General features: G+C 41.3%; 1 protein-coding gene and 1 pseudogene across 1 annotated transcript; one reads left to right on the top strand and one right to left on the bottom strand.

The window, feature by feature from the left end:
• LOC113019578 (protein NLRC3-like) overlaps positions 1-26560 on the bottom strand; it is a 576297-nt pseudogene that overhangs the window by 254789 nt on the left and 294948 nt on the right.
• LOC113019586 (NACHT, LRR and PYD domains-containing protein 3-like) lies at positions 6879-21680 on the top strand. Its single transcript, XM_026163360.1, has 11 exons — positions 6879-6967; positions 7052-7156; positions 11698-11799; positions 12456-12534; positions 12696-12900; positions 13044-14838; positions 16224-16397; positions 16639-16812; positions 17071-17226; positions 20620-20666; positions 20842-21680. The coding sequence occupies exons 1-11, from the start codon at positions 6879-6881 to the stop codon at positions 21396-21398; spliced, it is 3483 nt and encodes a 1160-aa protein (XP_026019145.1). The 3' UTR covers positions 21399-21680.

The raw sequence follows: 26560 nt of genomic DNA, 5'->3' as shown, positions 1-26560 counted from the left end.
TTGAGAGCCTTTTCTCAAAACAGGCCCCTTTTGTGTTGAGTGGGCTTTCTGTTTGAGTGCCAGTTTGACACAATTGGCAACCACATGGCCAGGCTTGTGACAGAAAAAACACAGTTTGGGCCTAGGTCTTAACACCATAACTGCATTTTCCTTCTTAGCTGGCCCACTCTTACCTCTCCAGGATGCGCTATGGTGCAGATGGATATCATGTCCTATATCACTTGCTTTATGAGTCAGCTTAAACTCATCTGCCAGGGTGGCAGCTTGCTGTAGAGTTGTAACCCTCTGTTCACTTAAATAAAGGGCCACAGACTTAGGAACAGAGTTTTTAAAATCCTCCACCAGCATAAGCTCACGTATGGACCCCACATCATTAACCTGGCTTGCCGCACACCACCTATCAAAGAGCCTCGCCTTCTCCCTGGCGAAGTCAAGATAGGACTGTCCCTGCGCCAACTCCAACCGTCGAAAATGCTGCCTGTAGGCCTCAGGTACCAGTTCATAGGCTTTGAGGACGGCCCTTTTGATCTTTTCATAAACTAGGCCGTCCTGCCCAGACAGACCAGAACACGCTTCTTGAGCCTTACCTGTCAACCGACACAGCAACATCACCCCCCACACATCTTGAGGCCACTGCAGTGCAGTTGCCAGGCGTTCGAACACACTGAAAAAGCTGTGAACACTGGATTCACAGAAGTCTGGAACCAGGTGAATGTTATTGCTCACAAACGAGCCTCTAGACACCTGTACACTAGCAGCTGTGTCAACCATTTTGGGGATGGTGAAGGGTTAGAAAAACACAACCTAATTAAGACAATTAACAGACAACTACACAATTTACTTTAGCTGACCAACTTACCTCTCGCCACACCCACCTTAACAAAAACAACTAACACAGTTCCTAAACACAACAACCTTGCCCTACCTATCTTCCGGAGCGTGCTGGGCTCGAGGCAACTTTAAAGGCAGAACTTCAGCGACCAGAGCCCTGAATTGCCTACCCCCGACAGAGAATTAATCCCCACCCAGGATTACTCCAAAAATAACAAAGGCAAAATAACAAAAGAGTGCCCGAAGGAGGAACTTAAAAAGCTCAGCTGGACACTCACCTACCTTAACTGGGAAGTTGAATCTCTAAAGGTGAAAAAAGCAAGATAATCAAACCAAATCCAACACAGAACTCCTTTTTCAAATATCCCGGACGAGCCCCCACTTGTTACGTTCCCCTGGGGGGTCTAGGCGGGGAGGGGGAAGTAACAAAAGTGACCGGGTCAGAAAAAGGAGTCAAGAGGCGAAACAGTTAAATAAAACAGTTTTATTGAAGTAATTAAACTAAAAGAGACGGACAAGCTAGTGATGTGTCCTGTGTGTCGAAGCTTTGAATCGTGCGTCGGGTAATCGCGGGGGCGTTTTTCTGAAGCGCGTATCGAGGCTTGCTTTGATTACGTAGACAGTGACGTTCGAGGCCTCGCGGGCAGTCCGTACCACGTGACTGATTCAGGGACTGGTTCACCGGTTCGCGCCAGATTCGAAATAACATGGGCAGGAAAACAGCTGATTCCCCATCACACCGTGTTGTGGAATTGGATTACGTATGTGCTACATAGTTACTTGTGCATTTCTTCTTCGATGGAACCAGCAAGGAAGAGATGTTTTTTTTTTTTTTTTTAATTTTGTCTCTCCTAATAAAGTATGCACACAGTAATAAATATCACAAATGATAAACACCAAAATATAAATAAACAACACTACACATCCTATAATCTGATTTCTGTCTTTTAGTTTATTAAAAAGTGAAGCACCAAACACTATTGTGTCATTATCCAGATGTACATAAGGTTTACACATCATTATAATCAAAGAGCCCGCTTCACTTGAATTGTCCACTTGATGGCGCAGTAGAGCAAATGAATCATCACAATGCTTCGAACCATGAGTCGACCAATTGGATGGAAAGCTTCAGTTCATCATGAGGCTTCATCTCACCATCACTAGGACAAGCCGCTATCACCATAAAAGTAACACAAACAAAACTCAGGCGTTGGTCAGTAATGCCAAAAGGAAAACACAGCTCACTAGCTGTACCCGCACAAATGGCACTCTGGCCCAGAGCTCACCCTGCTCTGGGCTTAAATACCCTTAATTGCTGATGGGAGTCAGCTGTGCTGGAGGGAAAGGTGGCATCTCAGGTAGGAGGTAGTGGGACACGCCCACACAGGCACCCTCAGGAGAGAGAGAGGCCCTGCTAGGGCCGTAACATTACCAATGTTGAGAAGCAATCTGCTGTCGTAAACTAAAAAGCCAGAAGATTTTGGAACATAGAACAAAGCAATAAATAAGTTAACAACTAAAAAGGTGCATAGTCTGTGCGGAGCGGTCGGGAAGGTGTCTGGACGTGGCCGTGCCATCTTGCTAATCCAAGGCTCCCGCAATTGTGTCCTCCTTCTTCCTGGATCTGAAGGACAGGTGGACCCACCCTATCCCAAGATTCATCGCAGCGTGGTGGTGGAACATATACTTGGGTCCAGAGATGGAGCTCTCTCTCTCTGAGACTTTGTGGCTGTTTTAAGATTGAATCTGGCTTCAGTTCAGTCTAATTTAGCAGCTCTGACATCAGAGATTGTAGGAGAGGCACAGCCACACCACAGCTGAGTTTCCCACCCGAAACAGAGCGTTAACATGACCTCTCTGGACTGTGTTGTTCACAAGGTTTGTTCTGGGCTTTTAAGTGGAGGGCTGGAGCTTGTGAGTAATGGAAGCTGCGAGCTGTGTTTGCACATGCTCAGTGTTAAAGGATGTTGGCTGGCTGTGAAAGCTAAATGCTCTCTGGTTAGAAGTAATATCACACATTAGGATAACTGTGCTAGCTCTGTGTCAGAGTACCAGGTCCTCGCTTTGATCACATGACTCTCAGTACACAGCATGATGTGTGCGCTGTAAACAGGAAGCAGAGGAGCAGGTCTGAGGCTGAGACTGAGGTCCAGATGTTTCCACATGTTTCAAGTCTGCTGTGTGTTTGATGATTATTTCAGGTATAGATGATGGAATATGACCAGTCTGATGTGAGTCTGCTTCTCTGACAGCGCCTAACCTCTCTGTGCTGCCCCCTGCTATCATTACTTACCGAGTCCTTGACACACTTACTACCACTTTATTAGGTACAGCTTGCTAACACAGGCTCAGACCTGCTTTGCCTTCAGAGCTGCCTTCAATCTTCATGGCTCAGAATCAGCGAGGTGCAGGAAACATCCCTTAGAGTCATGTGATCAGTGACGTCTTCTTCAGCACTGACAGATAGAAAACTGCCTCCACATAAACAGGATACATAATAATAATAATCAAAGAATGATTTTCAGCTTTTCAGCCCTTTGTCTGGGTGCTAATCCAGCTGTGTGTGTTTGTGATGACAGTAAATAAATGTCAGACTTACAGCTCCTGCTTTACTGCATTAAAGTGATCAGATGACTTCAGCGCTTTGACATGGATGGTAGTGAAAGCAGGAAATGACAAATGTAGCACAGCAGCAGCGTTTAACACGTCTGAGCTGGAAACACAAACTCAGGTGTGGAGTGGAGCTTGTTGATTGTATCTCCGTGTGAAGAAACTGTAAGTTTGCTTTGTTTCCTTCTTTAACAGTTTGACTGCTTGTTTCCGCTCTGTGATGTTTGGACCAAATGTTAAGCTCTTATATCAGGACAAACTTTGATCACTTTTGTGTTTGAAGACAATTCCACATGATTATAGATTATTGACTGATTGAATTCACACATGTTATCAGTCAGTAGGTCTGCACTAAAACATTTGTTATTGTGATAAACAGTTTAAATAGATCTGTGTGAAACTTTAGACTAATCAGACACTGATCATTAATCTGATTGAACATTGTATCCAGTTAAAGGGAAGATCAATCTGATAAAATCAGTTTTTTTGTTAAAAAGTTGTAATTCAGATTTTTACTTAAGTCTCATGAAAAACAAACAAATAAATTAAAAACAAAACACAAAGTAAAGCAGTTCAGGTTTACTCTGCAGGAGTAAACCTGAACTGGGCTTTGACTCGAGTCATGCATAACATGCAGAAAAATATTTAGATGTAGCAGACATTTCCATGTCTTTGTGTTGTGCTGTTGTCATGTTCACGTTCACGTTCATGTTCACGTTGAATTCTGTGATTTTAATTGCTGGATTTGAGGTTTTTTTTATTATTCTTGTTTTTATTTTTCAGTTTAAAGGTTTTAATCATCAATAGTAGGTCAGAATGTGGTCTCTTGAGTTTCACTGTGTATTACCCTCCTCTGAGGTTCCAAGCCTTTGAATTAAAAAAAAAAAGCTTCAAACTTTTTTTTCCCCTTTAACCTGTTTTCCGGAATAATACAGATCATCTAATATCAGAGTCCTTATAGAGCACGCACTCGGATAACTCAGTGCGATTTCAGTCTTTTGGAAATGTTAAGTTACGTAAAGATCTGAACTACTTTAACAGGATCAGAGGCTCATGTCTAAAAGATCTAGTCTGAGACCTCCTGATCAGCAGAGATGAAGACCTACAGAGCAGGAAGCAGCCTAATCCAGACTGTAAAAACAGAAGGAACTCACTAAAATATAATTTTAATAGTATGTAGTAAATATGCAGACACACACAACGCGTGACAAGCTCAAACATGAGGAAGTGTTGGTTTAAAAATTCCTCTGCTGACAGGTAATTATTCTGGCGTCACAGAGACTGATGGAACTGAGAGCAGAACAGCAGGTGTATTTTTTATTATGTATTATTTCCTTTACATAAAATTAATCTGCTGTATGATCTGAATTAAAGTGTAAAACAAAGAAATTCCTGTTGTGTTTTGATGTTATATATATCTATTAGCTAACATCTTGTTATTGTTTCTGCTTCACAAAGATCAGGTGAACCGCAAACTGAAACTTTGATGCATTCAGTTACTAGTTTTTTCCAGTTTAAACTTTCACGGAAGATTGTTTCTTTTGTATTATGCTAGCTAAAGACACGCAACATCATTCACAGCATTTTTGTTTATCACGAACATGATGTAAGACAAAGCAGAGAGCTAATAATGACTTAAATGGGTGCCTCAAGACCCACTTCCTCTATTCTCTGTCGTCATATTATAAATATTATTGGGATCACTATAATATTTTATACCTTATACCTTACCTGGTCTGTGTGCCAACTTTCTACTGGTTAACTAGCCACGGGAGACCGCCTTGGTGGATGAGGTGGTATCTTCAAGCAGTAGATTCTGTTTGTAGAGACAAAGTAAAAGCAGCCATCAGAAGAGAGTTGGGTTAGAGAGAAAGAGGAGAATTCAAATGGCTTTCAGAAAGATGATGAACTGAAAGAAATTAAGTAAATGATAGACATTATTATTTTGAACTTTGAATCACATAAAGTTATTCCAGTCATTAAATTCACCATAAATATATGCTAAATATAATCCTCAGTTACAAAAAATCTAACAATAACAGAAGTTAATGAGACTGTATTTACACAATAAACGAAAAGCTATATTGCTCAACTAGAACTGACAGCCAGAGAGAATGAAAGGCTGTAAAAGTTAAGTTAGGTACAGTGGCATCAAACCATCTGCACAGACAGCATGATAACACAGAGCTAGCCAAGAACACAGAGTGACGTTAAAGCTGCGTCTCTGCAGACCCCAGCACAGCAGCCAGAGCCTGAATTTCAACTGATGAGCAGTCACACTGCAGCCCTTGTTTTTACTTGTTCTTGCTCATGTTTTTACAGTATAAACACGAAAATTTTCGTCTTTGCTTTGTGTTGATAGCTTTTGTCTTCATACCCTAAGAAAAAGATGGTATGTGTTCTAAATAGGTTATGCATTTGTGTTAGTGTGTGGAACTGTAGTTTATAGGCTTATATTGTTAAAATGGTAGCTATTAGACAGTTTCAGGTCATTTTATGGAGACATGAGAAAATAATTTAACACACAAACACACACACAGTTGCAGATGCATTTGTATGAAGGAATAGCTGATAGTGGAGCTGTTCATCCATTCTGTATAATAACAGTGCAGGTAGTTGTATAGATGTAGCATGAACTTGATTAAAAAAATTGTGCTTCTCATTAAAAACACTGCATCACAAATGTTGAATCTGCTTCAATAGAAGGTAATTATGACAATGATTACGAAATAATTACAAAATAATTATTACAAAATAACTACTACTACTACTAATTCCTGTTAATAAACAGATGTGATTTAAGTAAAAGCACAGATGTCTCTGCGTCCAAAGTGTTTGACCTTAGCTGTCCGTCTGACATACTTATGTCTAAATGTGTCCCCATTGGTGACAATCAATTACATCTTTAACTCTGCAACCTCCAGGTTTATGGGGAGAAGGAAAGCCGTACTGAACAAAGAGCTATGAGGAGCGTCTTATTATCAGTAAATTATTGTGTGTTCAGTTCTCTGCAAAATCAGCAGGAATAGTTAGTTTGAAGCTTTTAACTCTAATGATCCTCATTGAATCATGGATCAGCTGAAATGTTTGAAAATGTTTGTAATACGTGTTGAATTCAACGACTCATTGGTTGAACTGGCTGCGTGTTACTGGACTGAAGCCTCCAGTCATAGTGAATCAGTTTGTGTCAGTGAATGCATCGTGTGTGTCATGCTTCCATCTAGTGGACTGATAGCAGAGCAGCTGATGGCAGCTTCCTCTGCCTCACACTGCTGTCTGACTGCATCCAGCTGACACTGAGATGAAGCAGGAAAGCAGCAGCTGATATCTGGACAGCACACATGATGGAAAGCAGGATTACAGTTGATGTGCATGTGAATGATTTGTATTTCCTCTGCAGGTAGAAAGTGTGTGTGAGCTGATGTGAATTGAGCAGCATGGATCAGTGTGAGGACAGAGAGGAGGGAGCCCCTCCCTCTAAAAGCACTCTGTGTGGGGAACATGAGAGCCAGACCAAAGCTCAAAGGTGAGATGACCATCTCTAACTGTGCATGACTCTTCTCCATGTCACAGCTCAGCACTCACATCACTGCTCCATCATTATTCACAGGGACCAGCCTGAACCTCTGTCCAGGAGGTTGTCTTTAAAGAGTGACACTTCTAAAGACAACAATTCGACTAATTTTAAAGCCCAGCAGACATCTGATCAAAAAAGGTGAGCTGTTAGTAACATGAACTTTTTGAGAGCTTATTTAATGTTATTTAATGTTTATTATTATGTTAATGTTTAAATTATTTAACTATATAATTTAATTATTTAATGTTGTTGGATATAAAGTGCAGTTCAAACACCTCATTCCCTGGGATTTTTTTTTTCTCATGTGTAAGGAAACATGAGGTTCACCTTAAACAGTTTTCCTGTGTAAATATAATTGGGCAAGATACGAATCCACATTCAATTGGATTATAAATGTATGTAAATAACAGAGAGAAAGCACTGGCATAGAGAGAGCATAGACAAAAGTGCATGTGTTAATGAGGCAAGGTGGGTAAAGTGTTGAATGCCCAGAGTAGAAAAGTGCTGTATAAGAATCAGTCCATTTACCATGTAAGGTGGCACTGATAATAATTTCAGTAATATTGCTGACAGTTGGATGGTAGGAACTGTTATTACATACAATTTAGTAAAGCAAGCCACCTAATCAAACAATCTAAGGCCCCATCCATATTACTACAGTACCTGTTGGATTGTGTTTGAATATGAGATACATGGACATCTACCAATTGGCTGAGACCTGGCTTATCGAAGAACATGAAGTGGCTACAGCTGTTCAAAATCCCACAAGACTGGCCGACATGATCGACGATGAGCACTGTTTTTATTTATTTATTATTTTTTTTAAACACAGTATGGATAAGATCTTCGAGAAGGTCATGGCTCTGCTAAATGGATAACGTCTTGAAGAAGAACAGCTGGAATTGAGAGACCTGGTGACCAGTGACGTACATTAGACCAGCTGCAATTTGTTCGCACTAACCAAAGCAGCTACCATCTTCATCTCATGTGGCGCCCCTGGCGCCAGCTAGATGCTTAAGGCAAAAGCTTACGGGAATAACAATATTCTCCCTTAGATAATAAGACTGTTTGTTATGCCTTTCTCCCTCCTCATTCAAGGCCACCTGCATCGACCGAAGATTGTTGACTTTTGCTTAACTGGGTGAAGGGACACTTTCTCTCAGCTGAACATGGAACACACACTCACACGTACGAATATACACTGACACAGAACTACACCCCCCCCCCCTTTTTGTTGTCAAACTGATCTCCTGTTGGAGCTCAGTCTGGGGGGAGTTCTTTTTTTCTCCTCGTCTTTCCTCATATTGTGCATTTTCCATTGTTGTTTGGTTCCGGGTCGCTGCTCGTGCGGCTGACGGGCCAGCTATCTAGCCTGACCTGTCTCCCCAATGTGATGTTTGTGTATTGTCGGCAAGGTCTGTCTCTTAATTGCCCCTCAGGGATAAATAAAGTCTTCTGAATCAGGTGCTACACAAGTTAGAGCACTGCTGCGATCTTCACTAAATAGATAAAACCAAATTTTAAAAAAAACCATGTCACTGTTTTAAAATATTGGCTGAAAGTCTTTCTCATGTTGTAATCATCATTCTCAAAAGTAAATTTTTTATTTTAGCCTGAGTCTTGAAAGGATGTGTTAGGATTAGGGATGGGTACCGGTGTCTGACATAAACGGTAGTAACCAGACCGAAAAGCAGCGCACATTTCGGTGCTTTATTTCGGTGCTTTTTTTTCCTGAGCTGTGATATACTTCTAGCCAATCATTTTACGTTTCCGCGGATAGTAGGCGGGGCCAGGTACGTACGTTCTTTTAGAGCCGAGCTACAGATTAAAAATGCCCAAGACGAAGCGGTCAAAAGTCTGGCTGTACTTCACAGCAAAAGATGCAAACTCAGTAGCAACAAGTGCTTTAAGCTGATACTGTGATACTGTCAAAGGAGGTAACACCTCGAATCCGATGAAACACCTGGCGACGCATAGCGTTTTTTTTTTTTTTTGAAAGCCGAGAAATGCACCGTATTTGATAGCTTGCTGCGAGACCTCACACCGAGCACATCTGCTGCGGGTGTGGTGCCTGTTATCGGTCCCGGATTTAGCAACATCCCCCAAAAACCCGAAGAGGAGAGTCCTGGCCCCTAGCCCTCCCAGTGTAGCAGAAATGATGAGGATGATGATGCAGCAGCAGCTGTTCTTCTCTGCGTGAGTCGCTTAATGTTGTTCGAGTGTAATTTACGTTGAGTAGGCTAACCACGTTATTACATTAATGCATGTAAGGTGAACTAGCAAACACTGTCGTAGTTACATGCAGCTGTCTTCTTGTTTGATGGCAGATACTCCCTTCACCCTGGCCAAAAAGGCTAAAATGACCAAAGAAAAAGTGGAAAACAGCTGAACATGAGAGGTTTTGGACAAAGTTTGTGTTTTTTCCATTGTTTAAGCACTACTTCCAGCCAAGAGTGATGCCATATATGCCCCATAACTGCAGAAAAGGCTAACATTGTTATCTTTTTACAAAAAACCAGCTGAACATGAGAGGATTTTGGACCAATTTTGTGTTCTCCATTCTTTAAGCACCGGTTTGAGCACCGGCACCGTTTCAAAAGTACCGATTTGGCACCGGTATCGGATAAAACCTAAACGATACCCATCCTTAGTTAGGATAAACTGATAACAGGTCTAAGCTGTTGCTCACAGTTGGATTCAAGTAACTGGTGCAGAGGGGAGGAACTAGAACTAAAACATGTGCTTATGCTACTTTGGGTGCCAAGAGTGAACGAGACATCGATTCACTGATCCACACTACCAGGCTATACAGCAATGACATTGGACTGTCGTTCGGGCTGGAGAAGTGTAGTCGGATGGTAACAAAGAGAGGGAAGGTAGTCAGAACTGAGGGGATCGAACTACCAGAAAGCAACATTGCAGACATACAGGACAGTTACAAGTACCTGGGGATCCCGCAGGCAAATGGGAACCATGAAGAGGCCGCTAGAAAGGCTGCAACCACCAAGTACCTGCAGAGGGTCAGGCAAGTCCTGAGGAGTCAGCTGAATGGTAAGAACAAGATCCGGGCCATCAACACGTACGCCCTGCCCGTGATCAGGTACCCTGCTGGGGTAATAGGCTGGCCAAAGGAGGAGATAGAAGCCACTGACATAAAGACAAGAAAGCTCCTTACCATGCATGGAGGGTTTCACCCCAAGTCCAGAACCCTGAGGCTGTACGCTAAGCGGAACGAAGGGGGCCGGGGACTGGTGAGTGTCAGCACCACAGTCCAGGATGAGACAATGAACATCCAAGAAAACATTGGGAAGATTGCCCCAACTGACCGAGTGCTCAGTGAATACCTCAGGCAGCAGAAACCCAAGAAAGAGGAGGGAGACGAGGAACCATCATGGAAGGACAGGCCCCTGCACGGTATGTACCACCGACAGATAGAGGAGGTGGCTGATATCCAGAAATCCTACCAGTGGCTGGACAAAGCTGGACTGAAAGACAGCACAGAGGCACTAATCATGGCAGCACAAGAACACGCTCTGAGTACAAGTTCCATAGAGGCTGGGGTCTATCACACCAGGCAAGACCCCAGGTGCAGGCTGTGTAAAGATGCCCCAGAGACAATCCAGCACATAACAGCAGGGTGCAAGATGCTAGCAGGCAAGGCATACATGGAACGCCATAACCAAGTGGCCGGCATAGTGTACAGGAACATCTGTGCGGAGTATAACCTGGAAGTCCCGAGGTCAAAATGGGAGATGCCCCCAAGGGTGGTGGAGAATGACCGAGCTAAGATCCTGTGGGACTTCCAGATACAGACGGACAAAATGGTGGTGGCTAACCAACCGGACATAGTGGTGGTAGACAAACAGAAGAAGACGGCCGTAGTGATCGATGTAGCGGTTCCGAATGACAGCAATATCAGGAAGAAGGAACACGAGAAGCTGGAGAAATACCAAGGGCTCAGAGAAGAGCTCGAGAGGATGTGGAGGGTGAAGGTAACGGTGGTCCCCGTGGTAATCGGAGCACTAGGTGCGGTGACTCCCAAGCTAGGAGAGTGGCTCCAGCAGATCCCGGGAATAACATCGGAGATCTCTGTCCAGAAGAGCGCAGTCCTAGGAACAGCTAAGATACTGCGCCGGACCCTCAAGCTCCCAGGCCTCTGGTAGAGGACCCGAGCTTGAAGGATAAACCGCCCGCAGGGGCGTGCTGGGTGTTATAGTGCTGGTGCAGCGTAGTTTAGACAGTGTAGATGACTCCTTGAGTAATTTGTCCAGTTCTTAGAGAGCTAAGGAAAAGAAAAGACTTTCATCATATGTGCAGTTTTGGCCCAGCTCTGGAGATAATTCACAAGTTACACTTGTTCAGTGGTGAAGACAGTAGTTCAGAGATGCAATAGAAAGTGCCTTTGTAACTACAGAGTCAGAGGAATTCCTTAATTCTTTAAAACATGTTAAACCTGTACATTTAAATTCCTTCTCACATTAGGACCATTCATAGTCCTGCATAATGTAAATGACTGTTTACCTCTGGGTGGTGCTCTGTTCTTACACTGCCAACGCTAATTTGGAGTTTCCCTCTGCTCATGCTCAGCCAAACCACTTTCTCTTTGGAATGATGAAGGTATTAAGTCTTCTTCAACTTATGTGACTCCAAATTAAAAACACATTTTTCTTCCCTAACAGGATCGACGGTAGACCCGAACCCAGCTGTGTGTCCTTAAAGAGTGACTGGTCTAATCCACGTGACACTGATTTTAAATTCCAGCCTCTGTTTGCTGCAGAGAGGTGAGCTGTTAGTAACATGAACTCTTTGATTTAACTGCTTGATGTTGTTGGACATAAACTCCAATGCAAACACATTTCCTCAGTCCTATTTACACTAATTATTGCTAAGATAATAAAAAAATTGTACAGTATAATGCAGGAAGACTAACAATAAACAAGATGCAACATAAAATCAAAGAACAGGGGAACCAATGGACTAGCACGAAAGGTCAAGACAATGAGCACTGAAGAATTACACATGAAAGTAATGAACTCAAAATGAACTCAAAATAGGAAATTACACCATCACCAACTCAACAGGAACTAAAAAAGAAAAAGAAATTAAATAACACAACAAACATCATGTTGAAGTACTGTAATGATATTAAAATGTAGCAGAAATCAGAACTCAAGCATGAACAGAAAACTTAAGAAAATAACAAATAAGGACTTGGGTTTTATTTATATTTTTAAAAGAAGGCAAAATGTTTGCCATTGCTCTCTAACTTTTAGTCAGTAGTCACTTGGCTCGCAAGGTGGAAGAGCAGCGAACTATGGTGTCAAATTTTAATAATGTTTTGGGGATAAAATGTGCACTAGAAACTTCTGTCTGCCACTTTGTTTGTCTCTCTGGGGACATAGTTGATGTGAAATAATTTTTCATGATTCCTCCACAGAGTGGATCAGGAGAGCTCGGAGGTTCCCAGTGGTCAGTCTGCCCAGAAGCATCAAACAGACCTGGACTCCATATTTATGGTCTGTACATGTACAACAACTACTTTCACATCTATTCTGTTCACAGTCATCTCCATGATGCTCTTTGTAGACCAGTGGATTGTCAGTGTGTCCAACATGGATCTGATGTTTGGCTCCATGATTTCAGTTGATTGGCTCATTCATAAAGTATTCTGTTCCAGCTGCTGGAGGACAACATCATCACTTTTGTGAAGAACGAGCTGAAAAAGATCCAGAAGGTTCTGAGTCCAGATTACCCAGAATGCATAGAGAGTCAGCGGGAGGATGAAGAGCAGAGGAGGAGCACCAAAGAGGCATTTGTGAAGATCACACTGCACTTCTTAAGGAGAATGAAGCAGGAGAAGCTGGCTGACTGTCTGCAGAACAGTAAGAGGATTTCTCTAGCTCCTGATTAACTAGAACATTTTTTCACCTTTGAGGAGATGGATAACATTGGTTTAAACAAAGCTGTCATCTTGAATTTGTAAAAAATGAACTGATATATTTTTTTTTTTTGGCTGATTTTTCAGAACATCTGGCTGAAGTTTGTCAACTTAACCATAAATCTGCTCTGAAGAAGAAGTTCCAGTGTGTGTTTGAGGGGATCGCTAAAGCAGGAAACCCAACCCTCCTGAATCAGATCTACACAGAGCTCTACATCACAGAGGGAGGGACTGCAGAGGTCAATGATGAACATGAGGTCAGACAGATTGAAACAGCATCCAGGAAACCAGACAGACCAGAAACAACAATCAGACAAGAAGACATCTTTAAAGCCTCACCTGGAAGAGATGAACCAATCAGAGCAGTGCTGACAAAAGGATGGGCTGGCATCGGGAAAACAGTCTTAACACAGAAATACACCCTGGACTGGGCTGAAGACAAAGCCAACCAGGACATCCAGTTCATATTTCCATTCACTTTCAGAGAGCTGAATGTGCTGAAAGAGGAAAAGTTCAGCTTGGTGGGACTTGTTCATCACTTCTTTACTGAAACCAAAGAAGCAGGAATCTGCAGCTTTGAAGACTTCCAGGTTGTGTTCATCTTTGATGGTCTGGATGAGTGTCGACTTCCTCTGAACTTCCACAAAACTGCAATCCTAACTGACCCTAGAAAGTCCACCTCAGTGGATGCGCTGCTGATAAACCTCATCAGGGGGAAACTGCTTCCCTCTGCTCGCCTCTGGATAACCACACGACCTGCAGCAGCCAATCAGATCCCTCCACAGTGGCTTGGCAGGGTAACAGAGGTCAGAGGGTTCACTGACCCACAGAAGGAGCAGTACTTCAGGAAGAGATTCAGAGATGAGGATCAGGCCAGCAGGATCATCTCCCACATCAAGACATCACGAAGCCTCCACATCATGTGTCACATCCCAGTCTTCTGCTGGATCACTGCTACAGTTCTGGAGGATGTGCTGAAAACCAGAGAGGGAGGACAGCTGCCCAAGACCCTGACTGAGATGTACATCCACTTCCTGGTGGTTCAGGCCAAAGTGAAGAAGGTCAAGTATGACGGAGGAGCTGAGACAGATCCACACTGGAGTCCAGAGAGCAGGAAGATGATTGAGTCTCTGGGAAAACTGGCCTTTGATCAGCTGCAGAAAGGAAACCTGATCTTCTATGAATCAGACCTGACAGAGTGTGGCATCGATATCAGAGCAGCCTCAGTGTACTCAGGAGTGTTCACACAGATCTTTAAAGAGGAGAGAGGACTGTACCAGGACAAGGTGTTCTGCTTCATCCATCTGAGTGTTCAGGAGTTTCTGGCTGCTCTTCATGTCCATCTGACCTTCATCAACTCTGAAGTCAATCTGCTGGAAGAACAACAAACCTCCCAGAAGTCTGAAACAAAAGACTCTGCAGGGACTCTCTTCTACAAGACTGCTGTGGACAAGGCCTTACAGAGTTCAAATGGAAACCTGGACTTGTTCCTGCGCTTCCTTCTGGGTCTTTCACTGCAGACCAATCAGAAGCTCCTACGAGGCCTGCTGACAGAGACAGGATGTATTTCAGAAACCAATCAGGAGACAGTCCAGTACATCAAGAAGAAGCTTAATGAGAATCTGTCTGCAGAGAAAAGCATCAATCTGTTCCACTGTCTGAATGAACTGAATGATCGTTCTCTAGTGGAGGAGATCCAACAGTCCCTGAGATCAGGAAGTCTCTCCACAGATAAACCATCTCCTGCTCAGTGGTCAGCTCTGGTCTTCATCTTACTATCATCAGACGAAGAACTGGAAGCGTTTGACCTGAAGAAATATTCTGCTTCGGAGGAGGCTTTTCAGAGGCTGCTTCCAGTGGTCCAAGCCTCCAACAAAGCTCTGTAAGATGTATTTCACCGTAGCAGACACAGTAGTTGCAGTTTAATAGCCTTTTACCCTTTAACTGCAACGTGTGTGTGTGTTGTGTCTGGTGGCAGTGTAGCAAATGGAATTATGTATGTCAAATTTTATTAGACCTTTATTAGGATTTTTTTTTATTTACTCCCCAGAACCAAGCCCCTCACATCAAACCACTTATGCACTGGCAGGAAGGGACACAAACCAACTGCAGAGAGTGTGGCATGGAGAATTGGGCCCCCAAACCTGGGGGGAGCCTGAATTGTTCTAAAGGAGATTTAGACACAGACAAAAGCATATCTTCCCACCTGCAATCACACACATACAAATGGCCTCACTCAGCATGAGGCCAGACAGAAATCAACAATGTGCACACACTCACACTTCCTAAAGATAATCTATATTCCCAGATCCAGCCATCAGTACCCCCAGACGGGCCATCCGTTCCCAAACCCAAGCATGTCTTGGGTTCTATCCTAGACTACTGCGATTTGTTATTATCAGCATCTCAAAAAACTAAAAAAAGCTTTCAATTAATCCAAAGTGCTGCAGCAAGAGTACTTAGGACTAGAAAGAGAGAGCAGATTTCTCCTCTATTGGGTTCTCTTCATTGTCTCCCTGTTAAATCCACAATTTAAAATCCTGCTCCTCACATACAAGGTCTTGAATAATTAGGCCCCATTTTATCTTAATGTCCTTTTAGTGCCATCATCCTATTAGAGTACTTTGCTCACAAACTGCGAACTGGAGCCTATCCCAGCTACCATAGGGCGAGAGGCAAGGTACACCCTGGACGTGTCACCAGTCTTTCTCAGTGCATAGCAGACACATTGCCAAATCATATTGAATATTTATTTGCAATTACGAAGTCAGACCCCAAAAAAATATAAAACCCAAAAAAGTTTTTTTTTCTTTTGGCTGGTATTTAGTATTGCATCTGAGAAATTAGGCTTTCTTGTCAAAGGTTGGTTTTGGAAAAAACAAAAAAAACAACACCAGACTACAGCTTTTTACAAACGGTAGAATGTTGCATAAAAAGCAAGTGAGAAATGCAATGCTCACCCCTAGTACAAGGGGCAGTGGGGTTGAAAAGCTTAAGTGCTTTGCACTTTGTGTAATTCTGAGTTGAATAGCATGGCACAGCAAATGTGTACGATGGAAACATGTGTTTCATTGGTTTTTCAGATTCCAATCTGGTATGGCTGAGGCTGCTCCTCATTGTATGAATCAATAGGAGGTTATTTAAGAATGACTGAGTTGAAGCTGTGCCGATCAACCCTACCCGAAGCTATATCGCTATAAATAAATCCTCTGATATCTCTCAGAAAAACGAATGATTTTGTCTTGTTTCCTATTATTGTCTTATCAGACTGAGTGGCTGTAACCTCTCAGAGAGAAGCTGTGAAACTCTGTCCTCAGTTGTGAGCTCTCAGTCCTCTAATCTGAGACAGCTGGACCTGAGCAACAATGACCTAAAGGATTCAGGAGTGAAGGTTCTGTGTGTTGGAGTCGCAAGTCAACACTGCAAAATAGAAACACTAAGGTCAGATCAAGTCATGTTTAATTTTTTGTCAGTGATTGTTAGAAAAAAAATACGAGGAAGCTAAATTTATCCATGTGCTTTTGTGTCTTTGTGATCTTAGTAAAAATTTTAAATTTCTAATACTCAAGTCAGAATTCATTAACAAACAGAAAAAAAATATCGCCAAATCTAGTGACTCCTTGTTCCAAAATGAATACATATTAATGACTGTGTTATTTGTCTTTGCGTTCATAATTTTCAGACTTACTGACTGTAACCTGACAGAGACAAGCTGTGAAGATCTGTCCTCAGTTGTGAGCTCCCAGTCCTCTTGTCTGAGAGAGTTGGACCTGAGTAATAATGACCTACAAGATTCAGGAGTGAAACTTCTGTGTGTTGGAGTAGCAAATCAACACTGCAAACTGGAAATTCTAAGGTCAGATCAGGTGATATTTACATTTTTGTCAACGATTCAGGAAAAAAATATCACCAAGAGACTGAACTTTATCCATGTTCTTTTTTATCTTTGTGTTTTTATTCAAAAATCTAACATGGCTAATGTGGCTAAATGATTAAGACAGAATTGATGAATCAACAGGAAAAACATTTAATATTGCCAAATCTAGTTGCACTGTAAATGTACTTTAGCACCAGTGGGTTTTTTTTTTTTATTTCTGTTTAAAAATTTTTTTAGGCTAAATGGCTGTAACCTGTCAGATTCAAGCTGTGAAGCTCTGTACTTAGTTATCCGCACACAATCATCTAGTCTCAGAGAGCTTGATCTGAGTAACAACAACCTGCAGGATTCAGCATTGAACATACTGAAGACTCCAAACTCAACAATTATCAGGTCAGATCAAGATTATTTTTCTTTTAAAAATGACCAACAACAGTTAAAGATAATGAGGAGAAACTGTAAATATCAATCTTTCTAAATGTCTATTTTTATTTTATTTTGTTATTAAATAACATTATTAAATTAGATCATTTGACATAATAATAGTAATTTATTTATTCACTATTTTGCCTTATTATTTTGCCTTACTATTCCATGCACATGGTTGACACTGAAAAAAAAATCTACTAGTTATGTATGGATAATTTTGCAGACAACTGCAAATTTTAAAATTTAATTTGTCACACACACAAACATACACAGTACGACATGTGGTGAAATGCTTACTGCTGTGCAAACCACAACCATTAAACAACAGTGAAGAATTTACAGATTTGCAGATTTACAAATTATGACAAAATTTAGAAATTTAAATTAAAAAATTATGTGCAAATAACAATTTAAGAGAGAAATTATAAGAAGTGAGCAAATAAACAGAGTGCGTGCAGTGACGTATTGTATGCAACTCCAGTCCTACACCTGGTTCAGGGCCTGAATATCCTGGGGGAAGAAGCTCCTCCTCATTCTCTCTGGTTTGGCCTGAAGGGAGCGGAAGCGCTTCCCAGACCTCAACAGTGAGAAGAGTCCACTGTTGGAATGGGAGAGGTCCATGATAATCTTCCTGGCTTTGTTCTTGCACCACTTGGTGTAGATGGACAGCAGGTCAGGAAGCTCTGATCAAATGATGCGTTCGGCTGAGCGCATCACTCTTTGCAGATCTTGTCTGTCCTGCTTGGTGCTGTTCTATGGTTAGGTCTGGATCAGGTAACCTTTAATCCTCCCTTAGTAATTCTGCAATAGGTGTAGGCTGCTGGGGGATTCCCATGATGCACTGAGTATTTCTTCTTTAGTCACCTTTCTCACTCATTATGTGTGAACAGACCTATCTGCACTGAATCATACTTGTTATTAATTTCTGGCTCTCTTCCACAGTATGTCTTTTGTCCTGTCTTCCTATGCTCACCCCAAATAGTTGCGGCAAATGGTTACCCCTCCCTGAGACCAGTTCTGCCGGAGGTTTCTTCCTGTTAAAAGGAAGTTTTTCCCAATTAGGGGCCCCAATTAAAATACGCTTCCCAGCTTTCAGACAGCCTCCGAGACAGCAGAAGACAGGGTAAACTCACCTGTTGTTCTGCAGCAGTGGGGCAAGATGTAAACACCACTTGAAGATTCTTCATTTGTGGGGCAGGGATTGGGTTCCTGCTGTCTGGCTTGGTAATCTTGTGACTGCACTTCTGAGTGTTATTCAGGTTGGCCAGCAAATTGTAAATGGTAAATTACCATTACCTGATTCTTGTATAGTGCTTTTCTACTCTCCTGGAGTACTCAAAGCGCTTTATACAACACACCACATTCACCCATTCACACAAACACTGTTTTGTATACTTGCCAGTGCTTTCTAACATTCACATTCATACACATTCATACTTCAATGGGTGTATCAGAAAGTAGGTGGGGGTAAGTATCTTGCCCAAGGAGACTTGGCATGCAGACTGGGGGAGTCAGGGATCAAACCACCAACCTTCCGATCAGCACATGATCTTCTCTACCTCCTGATCTACAGCCACCCCCCATGTGGTGGTTGACCCATTCTGCAGTCCCAGCCGTAAACCCCTCCAGTAGCTCTTTGACAATCTTTTCCACCATTTGAGCCTCCCTCCTCCGTGGGGCCAGAGATTTTCTACAAGTCAGTTGCACCCAGTCCTATATGCTATGATGTTGCGTGCTGGGGCAGCAGGTTGAGGGTTACAGATGTAACTAGACTTAATAAACTGAATCAACATCACTGAGTTATACTAATTGTCACAATCCCCGAAGCCCAAGCTGAAGGAGTGTGCGGCAGTCCTCCAAGCAATTAACAGAATACACTATATTACTATATTTGTGACATGGGCAGAGCTGTATTTTTTAATTTTTTCAGAAATCTCTCAGTCAGAACATATTATGTCATGTTTAGGTCGAAACTAACTTCCTGCTAACTTGTAACTCCATTAAATTTCACAAATTATGTTTTCATGGATTCCTGGATGTTAAACGTAGTTGTTACACTTAGTAAAGCAGCAACACTGATCATTTTATTAACTATGAAAGAATTTAGACAATTTTTAACTCTCAGTGATGCCACAGTGTTCATTTGCCTTTGGGACCTGAAGGAGATGGAGTTTTTGACCCAGATTGCTCCGCAAGACTCCTGACTACAGTAGCTGTAATGCTTTGGCAATCCATCAAGCAGTGCGCCTTCATAGCTTACCAAAGTTGTACTAGAACATTTTTTTGACAGATTTCTGCATGCCGTGTACCACACAAATTCAGTTCGAGGTCAGTAAGCACAACCAGAGTTCATACATAAGGTGCGCTGTCGATTTTTGAGATCATCAAAGGATTTTAAGTGCACCTCATAGTGCAAAAAATACGGCAGATAAAATTGAATCAAAGTTTTATTGAACTAACAGAGAATCAGAATCAAAATATATGCTCTTAACCATTTTAAGGAGCCTGGAAAGAAAGCGACTGGCCTGTCATGGTCTGTGTGCAGAAGGCAGAAAAGAAAGACCCAAAATGTATCTCAAAACTCAACTTTTAATGCTGGTCAGCAAAAAGAACAGAAAACTAATTAGACTAGAAACTAGAAACCAAGACATGAGAAACTGACGTGCAAAGTAAAAACTGAAACACGACATGCAAAAACTTGACACTGAACTAAACCTACATTAAACACAAGGACATAGTTACCAAAACCTAAGAACAAGAAATTGCAAACCAAGAAGAACTGGAGAGCAAGAAATACAAAACAGAACCCAAACCCTAGGTAAAAATCCAAGATCAATAATAATAATAATAATGATGATGATAATAATAATGATCCAAAAACCCAAAATACTGGGTCACCGATCCAGAACTGTGATATGTCCTTCCTAAAGTTTTTTTGAAGTGATGTCAGGTAACCTGACCTAAGCCCACACTAGGGTTTAGTAATGCCACAATTTAACATTGGTATTCCCATCACTGGTCCCGATCACCCCAAATTTGTGTTCCAGAGAATGGTGAGAGTCAAGGAGTAAGTACTAATCTCAGTGTGTGGGCCTGTGATGAACTTTAATGTTTAGGTTACCATATTCTTTAGTGTAAATAACCGAGTAAAGAAAGATACTTACTTTTTTTAAAAACATTTTTTACACACGATACTTGGAATCAGTCATATTTCATTCAATACAGTGGGGTACTGACAGATCCAGGATCAGTCCAAATCATCAGCAGTTTGATGCATGTATGGATACCATGTAATGTCCATGTGTGCATGCTGAAAGAGAACTGTGCTGGTCTCGCCCCTCTTTTTTTTTTTTCCAGAGTGGAGCCTGCTGGAGTCCAGTGGTTGAGACCAGGTCTGAGGAAGTGTAAGTGTGTTTTTAATGTGGTTCATAAAAACACAGCAGCACTCATTTAACCATCTTCAAACTGTCACATCACTCATTCACATCTCTGATGTCAGGAGTCATCATCAAAGTGTCAATCAATGAACAGATGATGGATCAATAACTGCAGCTGGATTGTGTTTGTTCTCTCCATCAGATTCCTGTCAACTAACAATCGACACAAACACAGTTCACACGAACCTCAAAATGTCTGACAACAACAGGAAGATGACATATGTGAAGGCGGTTCAGTCATATCCTGATCATCCAGACAGATTTGATCTTTATCCTCAGCTGCTGTGTAGAGATGGCTTGATTGGTCGCTGTTACTGGGAGGTTGAATGGAGAGGAAGAATTGAGATATCAGTGAGTTACAGAAGCATCAGAAAGAAAGGACGAAGTTCTAACTGTTTGTTTGGAAGGAATGATCATTCCTGGAGTCTGTTGTGCTCCGATGATCGTCCTCGTTCTGTCTGGCACAATAACAGACAAACATCCATCTCCTCCTCCTCCTCCTCTGTCTCTAACAGAGTAGCAGTGTATGTGGACTGTCCTGCTGGCACTCTGTCCTTCTACGGTATCTCCTCTGACACTCTGATCCACCTCCACACCTTCAACACCACATTCACTGAACCTCTTTATCCTGGGTTTAGAGTCTGGTCTGGAGGTTCGATGTCTCTGTGTGCACTCCCTCCTGTTAGGGAAACACTCTGATTGTTGAACAGATGGTTCAGTCTGTACATGTCTGTCTCTTTCACTCAGAAACAGGTTGTCAGATTCATGGAGTCAATCGGTTGGTGTTTTGTACTGTTCCAAATGATTCCTTGTAAACTGTAAAGTCCCTTAACCTCCTAGGACCTGGCATCCACATATTTGGACATCACATTTTTGGTTGTCTTGACCAAAACACTACATTTTGCTCCTCAACGGCCTAATATCCACTCACAAGGACATTATACTGGCTCTATGTTATCAAAATGTAAAAGTATCCTCATATGTGGCTCTCTCGTTTTTCCTAGAAACAAAAATCAGGTAAAAACAAAAACTGGTGATTCTTTGGGACCCAATGAATGTTAAAACAATCAGCCCAAATATCAAAGTGAAATTAAAAATGTATGTGATGGAAGAATTTGGATCTTACGAGGTTTAAGATGGAAGGTACAATCATTCCTGGATCGCCATCTTATTTTTATTTTTCCGCTAACTAAAACTCGCTGTGAAAAATCTGTGTCTCTCTGAAGCTCCGTTCACAACCTTTACATTTCCGTGTTCAACAAGCATGTCCTGAGCACATTAAAGTGAATGCAAATGTTTGATTTCTCTTTCTTAATGTAATTTTTCTATCTCGGCTGAATAAGTGGACATCCAACAGTACTCAGTGTATAAAATATTAAAGAGATTGAGCATCTCTCATGTTTCTGTCATTCCATAAAAACAGCTGCTTTAAAAACTGAGCCAATGAAAGGAACATGAATTTATATATTGATCAGATACATACAGCCCTGATGTAACTCTGATGATCTCCATGTGGCTTCCTGTCCTGACGGATAGGAAACATGTGAGGATGGGTGTAAGAGGATTTTTATTTAAATACAATATAATCAAGTGTGCCTTATAATCAAGTGTTCATATATTTTCACATAACCAAGCCTATTGTTAAACAAAACACGATGCATTCCTTACTTCAGTGTTTGAGATGTTTGACAAAACATGATATACGATGCATTCTTTACTTCAGTGTCTGTGATGTCAGATAAGCATGATATACTTCTGTGTTGTTATTTTCAGTTTGTGTGCAGAGGTTAGATAGCTGAGATAATGCCTAAACTCTCCCCTTTCTGTTAAAAGAGGAAGTACTATGTAACCCATTTTGGCCTATAAATAAAGCAAGCAGCCTGTGCTCGGTGTGTCTGTCTTCTCAGAGGCATTCACCCGTGTGCACGTTCCTTAAACTCTCTGAGTTGGTCTGCCAGTGTCTCATTTCTCTCTTACTTGTGTTTGAACAAATGTCAACCCCTGACATTTAATTGGTCCTTCGTAGCCGGATAACTGACTGTTATTTTTAACGTCTAGTTTTCCACAGACGGTCTTCATCGATCCTGACGTCATGTTGCCTGCGCTGGAAAAAACCTGTGCACAGTAATGGAGAAAAACCGGGACCATTCGATCTCCGGTCAGCGTCTTATACAGGCCCCACGACGTCAGGATCAGATGAACCGAATTCAAAACGCAGCGCCACAGTAAGGTGAATATGAAACACTGCATTCCATCTAGCGCTAAAATACGTTGATATTGAGATTTTCCTTTAAAATAGTGTGTAAACCTGGTTAGCGCCGACAGATCTCAGTCCAAGAGCGAAATTCTCAGTCCATAAGGGGACTCAGAGAAATCGCTATTAAAAGTTCCGGTTGCTCTGGGAAGCAGCTGAACGGAACAGGTAGAGGGACTTAAGAGACAACAGGCAAGAGCGAAATTCTAGAAATCGCTATTAAAAGTTCCGGTTGCTTTGGGAAAGCAGCTGTAACGGAACGAGTTCCGGTCGCTCTGGGAGTGGCTGCAACGGAACAGGTAGAAGGTTGCACAATAAAAATACGGAAAATCTCAATAAAAATTATAAAAGCGCGCTCTGTTTGTGTCAACAAAGAGGAGTGAGTTGTCATTTACGACCCAATAAGTGGTCGAACCGCTCCCCAAACTGTTTTCCTGTGTACACTCACGAACTGGTTGGAGTGGGAATCTAAAGGTTGTGCGTCATCACGTAAAATCAATAACCGCTCTCTCAAATAGTGAGAGAGTAGAAGCCTGTTATTGGTCACCTGCCCGCTCCTTTGTGCCAGAGAAGGTGTCACAGTTCTGACGTAATTAGTTTAAAATGGGTAACTCTAAAACTAAAGTAAAATTAACAGCAGATGAAGAGTGGTTAGAAAAAAAAACTGTCCAAATGCAGGGATAGTCAGTGCAAAAAGGTGGAGAAATCCACATAAAATATATTGTCCAGCCTGGCAAGGCAAATACACCCCTGACTCAATAAATGCTTTAAAAGCCGCTTTGCAAAAAGAGCTATATGTGGAAAAAAGTCAGAAGAAAAAAGCAGAACGTCTAGCAGAATGGCATCTTTTCAAAGTGATGATGACAGACGTAGAAGACGTGATGAATGACTAGTACGAGAGGAAGGAAGTGAAACAGATGAAGCGGAAGTTTATAATATAGAACAACTGCTGCTAGGATCAGAGGCCAAACCAATGGTTGTAATATATGTGAACGGTATGCCGTTAAAAATGTTTTGAGACACAGGAGCATGTAAAACAGTTTTAACTGTAGAAGTCCCAAATGTAACATTCTCAAAAAACACTATAATTGTGAAATCAGCCTCAGGACATGTGACAAAACAGCATCTAACCGATCCCCTCTTTATGTCACATAGAGATAGTGGCCGTGGCTGCAAAAATCAGTGCATTTATGACCCATCATGCCCAGATTGTATGAAATAAATAAAAGGAAATCATTCACATGAAGACCTTTTCTATAAAAAAAAAAAAAAAAAAAGAGAGATGCATAAGGTAGATTAAGGCTGTGTCATTGTTCAGCCAAGGAAAGTATGTGAAAAGATAAATGTCTCCATCTTGGAAGTGGGTGAGACTGCAGCTCGTCCACAGTCCTTGATGGATACAAAATAAAATATAATAATAAACTACTTGGTTCGACATGCAACAGAGAGAATGAATGTGACTGAAGGTTGGATCTGAGATGAGGCAAACAGAAGACCAGTCTAAAAGTAGGCACAAACCTGTTCAGAGAAAAAGCAAATTTGTACAGATTGGATGAATTATAAATTATCTGTTTGCTGAGTAAGATGATCCTAACTATTAAATTGGCTCAGTAGTAGTATAGTGATATACACTAATAAAATATTGTAATATACTATTATAATTAATAAAAATATAATATTAATATTGACAAGAAGTATCCTAGTCAGTATGATGTGAGATGGACAATTGTTATGAAGTAGTCTGCATCAAGCTTAAGGTTTGCTCAAACTCAGTATAATGAAATATAAGATGAAGAAAATAAAGGAAATATCTAAACCAATTAGGTGCATAGAGGCACTTAACCTGCTTGAAAACCTGTCATTTATCCTAGATAAATATTACTGAGATACAGAGCACATCTATAATAACAACTAATAAGCCAAACCCTGTAGATAATAACTAAACCTACAGGATTATGAAGCTGAATTAAATGTGTGGACAAGGCTAAGTTGATGAGCATGTTACACATTTTCTTTTATTTTTTATTTATTGGTTTTTTTAGAGCAGAGGCTGCAGGCTATTAAAAGCCAACACATGCAGCTGTCTGTGAGCTCAGTTTCCCCTCACACTTCTGCTTTGTTTCCGGCAGCATTTTTCTTTGTCTTTTTGTATCCTGACTCATGTATGTTTTTGTTTTTTTTGTTTTTTGATTATTTTGTTGGTTTGGAAACAAATTTGTGCCAATACTTGTGGATTACGGTGACACATAGTGATTAGGCATATGATTTACAAATACCCAGTTTTAGAACTGTGAGCTATGAACAATGCAAAGTCTAGGAAAATATATATATATATACACAAAACAAAAAAAACTTCAAAGTTTGAAATATGTAAGATGTGTGAATTTTTTTGAAACACTAGAAGGTATCTAAAAATGCCTCAAGTGAAAATGAAATTCTCTAATGACACTCTGATAGTTAGGTCAGCATCAGGACCAGAAAGCCTGTGAAACCACAATAACCTTTGAGTACAGAAGCAAGGGAAGGAATTAGGCCAGTAATAGCAGACATGTAGAAAACAGGTATTCTTGTGAAAACTAATAAAGCCACGTGTAATACACCAGTTTTTCCAGTAAAAAAGGCCAATGCAGGAAAATATCGCCTAGTTCATGACCTAAGAGCAATAAATGAGGTAACAGAGCAAATACCTCCAGTGGTTACTAACCCACATACCATTTTAAATCAAGTAACACCAAAAGAACAATGGTTCTCGGTGATTGACCTCTCAAATGCATTTTTCTCTGTTCCTCTACACCAAGATTCACAGAATCTATTTGGATTTACTTTTGATAATGAAAAATACAGCATACCACAGTCTACCTTCACAGGCGTTTTTGTAGATGGCTCTGAATCTAAAAAATAAAGTTATTAGAAGTGATAACGTTGCCAAAGGAACTAGCACTATGCAAATGTGCAGCTCATCAAAAGGATGACACAGACATCACTAAAGGAAATAACTTTGCTGATGAAGCAGCCAAAGCAGCTGCAGAAAAACACATTGATGTCTTAACAACAGAAACCATAGATTTAATACCACTAGAGATACTAGCAGATGCACAGAAAACAGCATCACTAAGTGAACAAAAATCTTGGTTGAAAGATGGAGCTGAATTAAAAGACAACCTCATGATGTGTAATGGCAAACCAGTGCTTCCAAAATCCTTGCACAAGACTGCTGTCCTAGTGACACGTTCGGAAACTCACGTGTCATCAGGAGGGATGAATAATATACTTAATAAACAAAATTTTTTGAAAGTTCAGCAAAAGAATTTATCAGAACATGCATGGTTTGCCAAAAACACAATGCACAGGGAAATTTAAGACCAAAGCGAGGGCGTTTCCCTAAACCACCGCACCCATTTCACACTATCCAAATGGATGATAAAACTGTTTGAGAATAAAGAAGTGATACTAAGCAATCAACTGCCGAGTGATCTATCTCCAGTTTCTTCCAGATTGAAGCCAGGTGATTGGATCCTGATCAAGGTCCTCCAGCGGAAAAGCTGGAGTTCTCCAAGGTGGGAAGGGCCATACCAAGTACTCTTGACCACGCCTACAGCTTGCAAAA

This window comes from Astatotilapia calliptera, chromosome 3 (genome assembly GCF_900246225.1).
Source record: "Astatotilapia calliptera chromosome 3, fAstCal1.2, whole genome shotgun sequence".
In the NCBI taxonomy this organism is placed as follows: Eukaryota; Metazoa; Chordata; class Actinopteri; order Cichliformes; family Cichlidae; genus Astatotilapia; species Astatotilapia calliptera.
The sequence above is the reverse complement of the archived record's forward strand: the minus strand, read 5'-3'. Positions and strand labels throughout refer to the sequence as shown.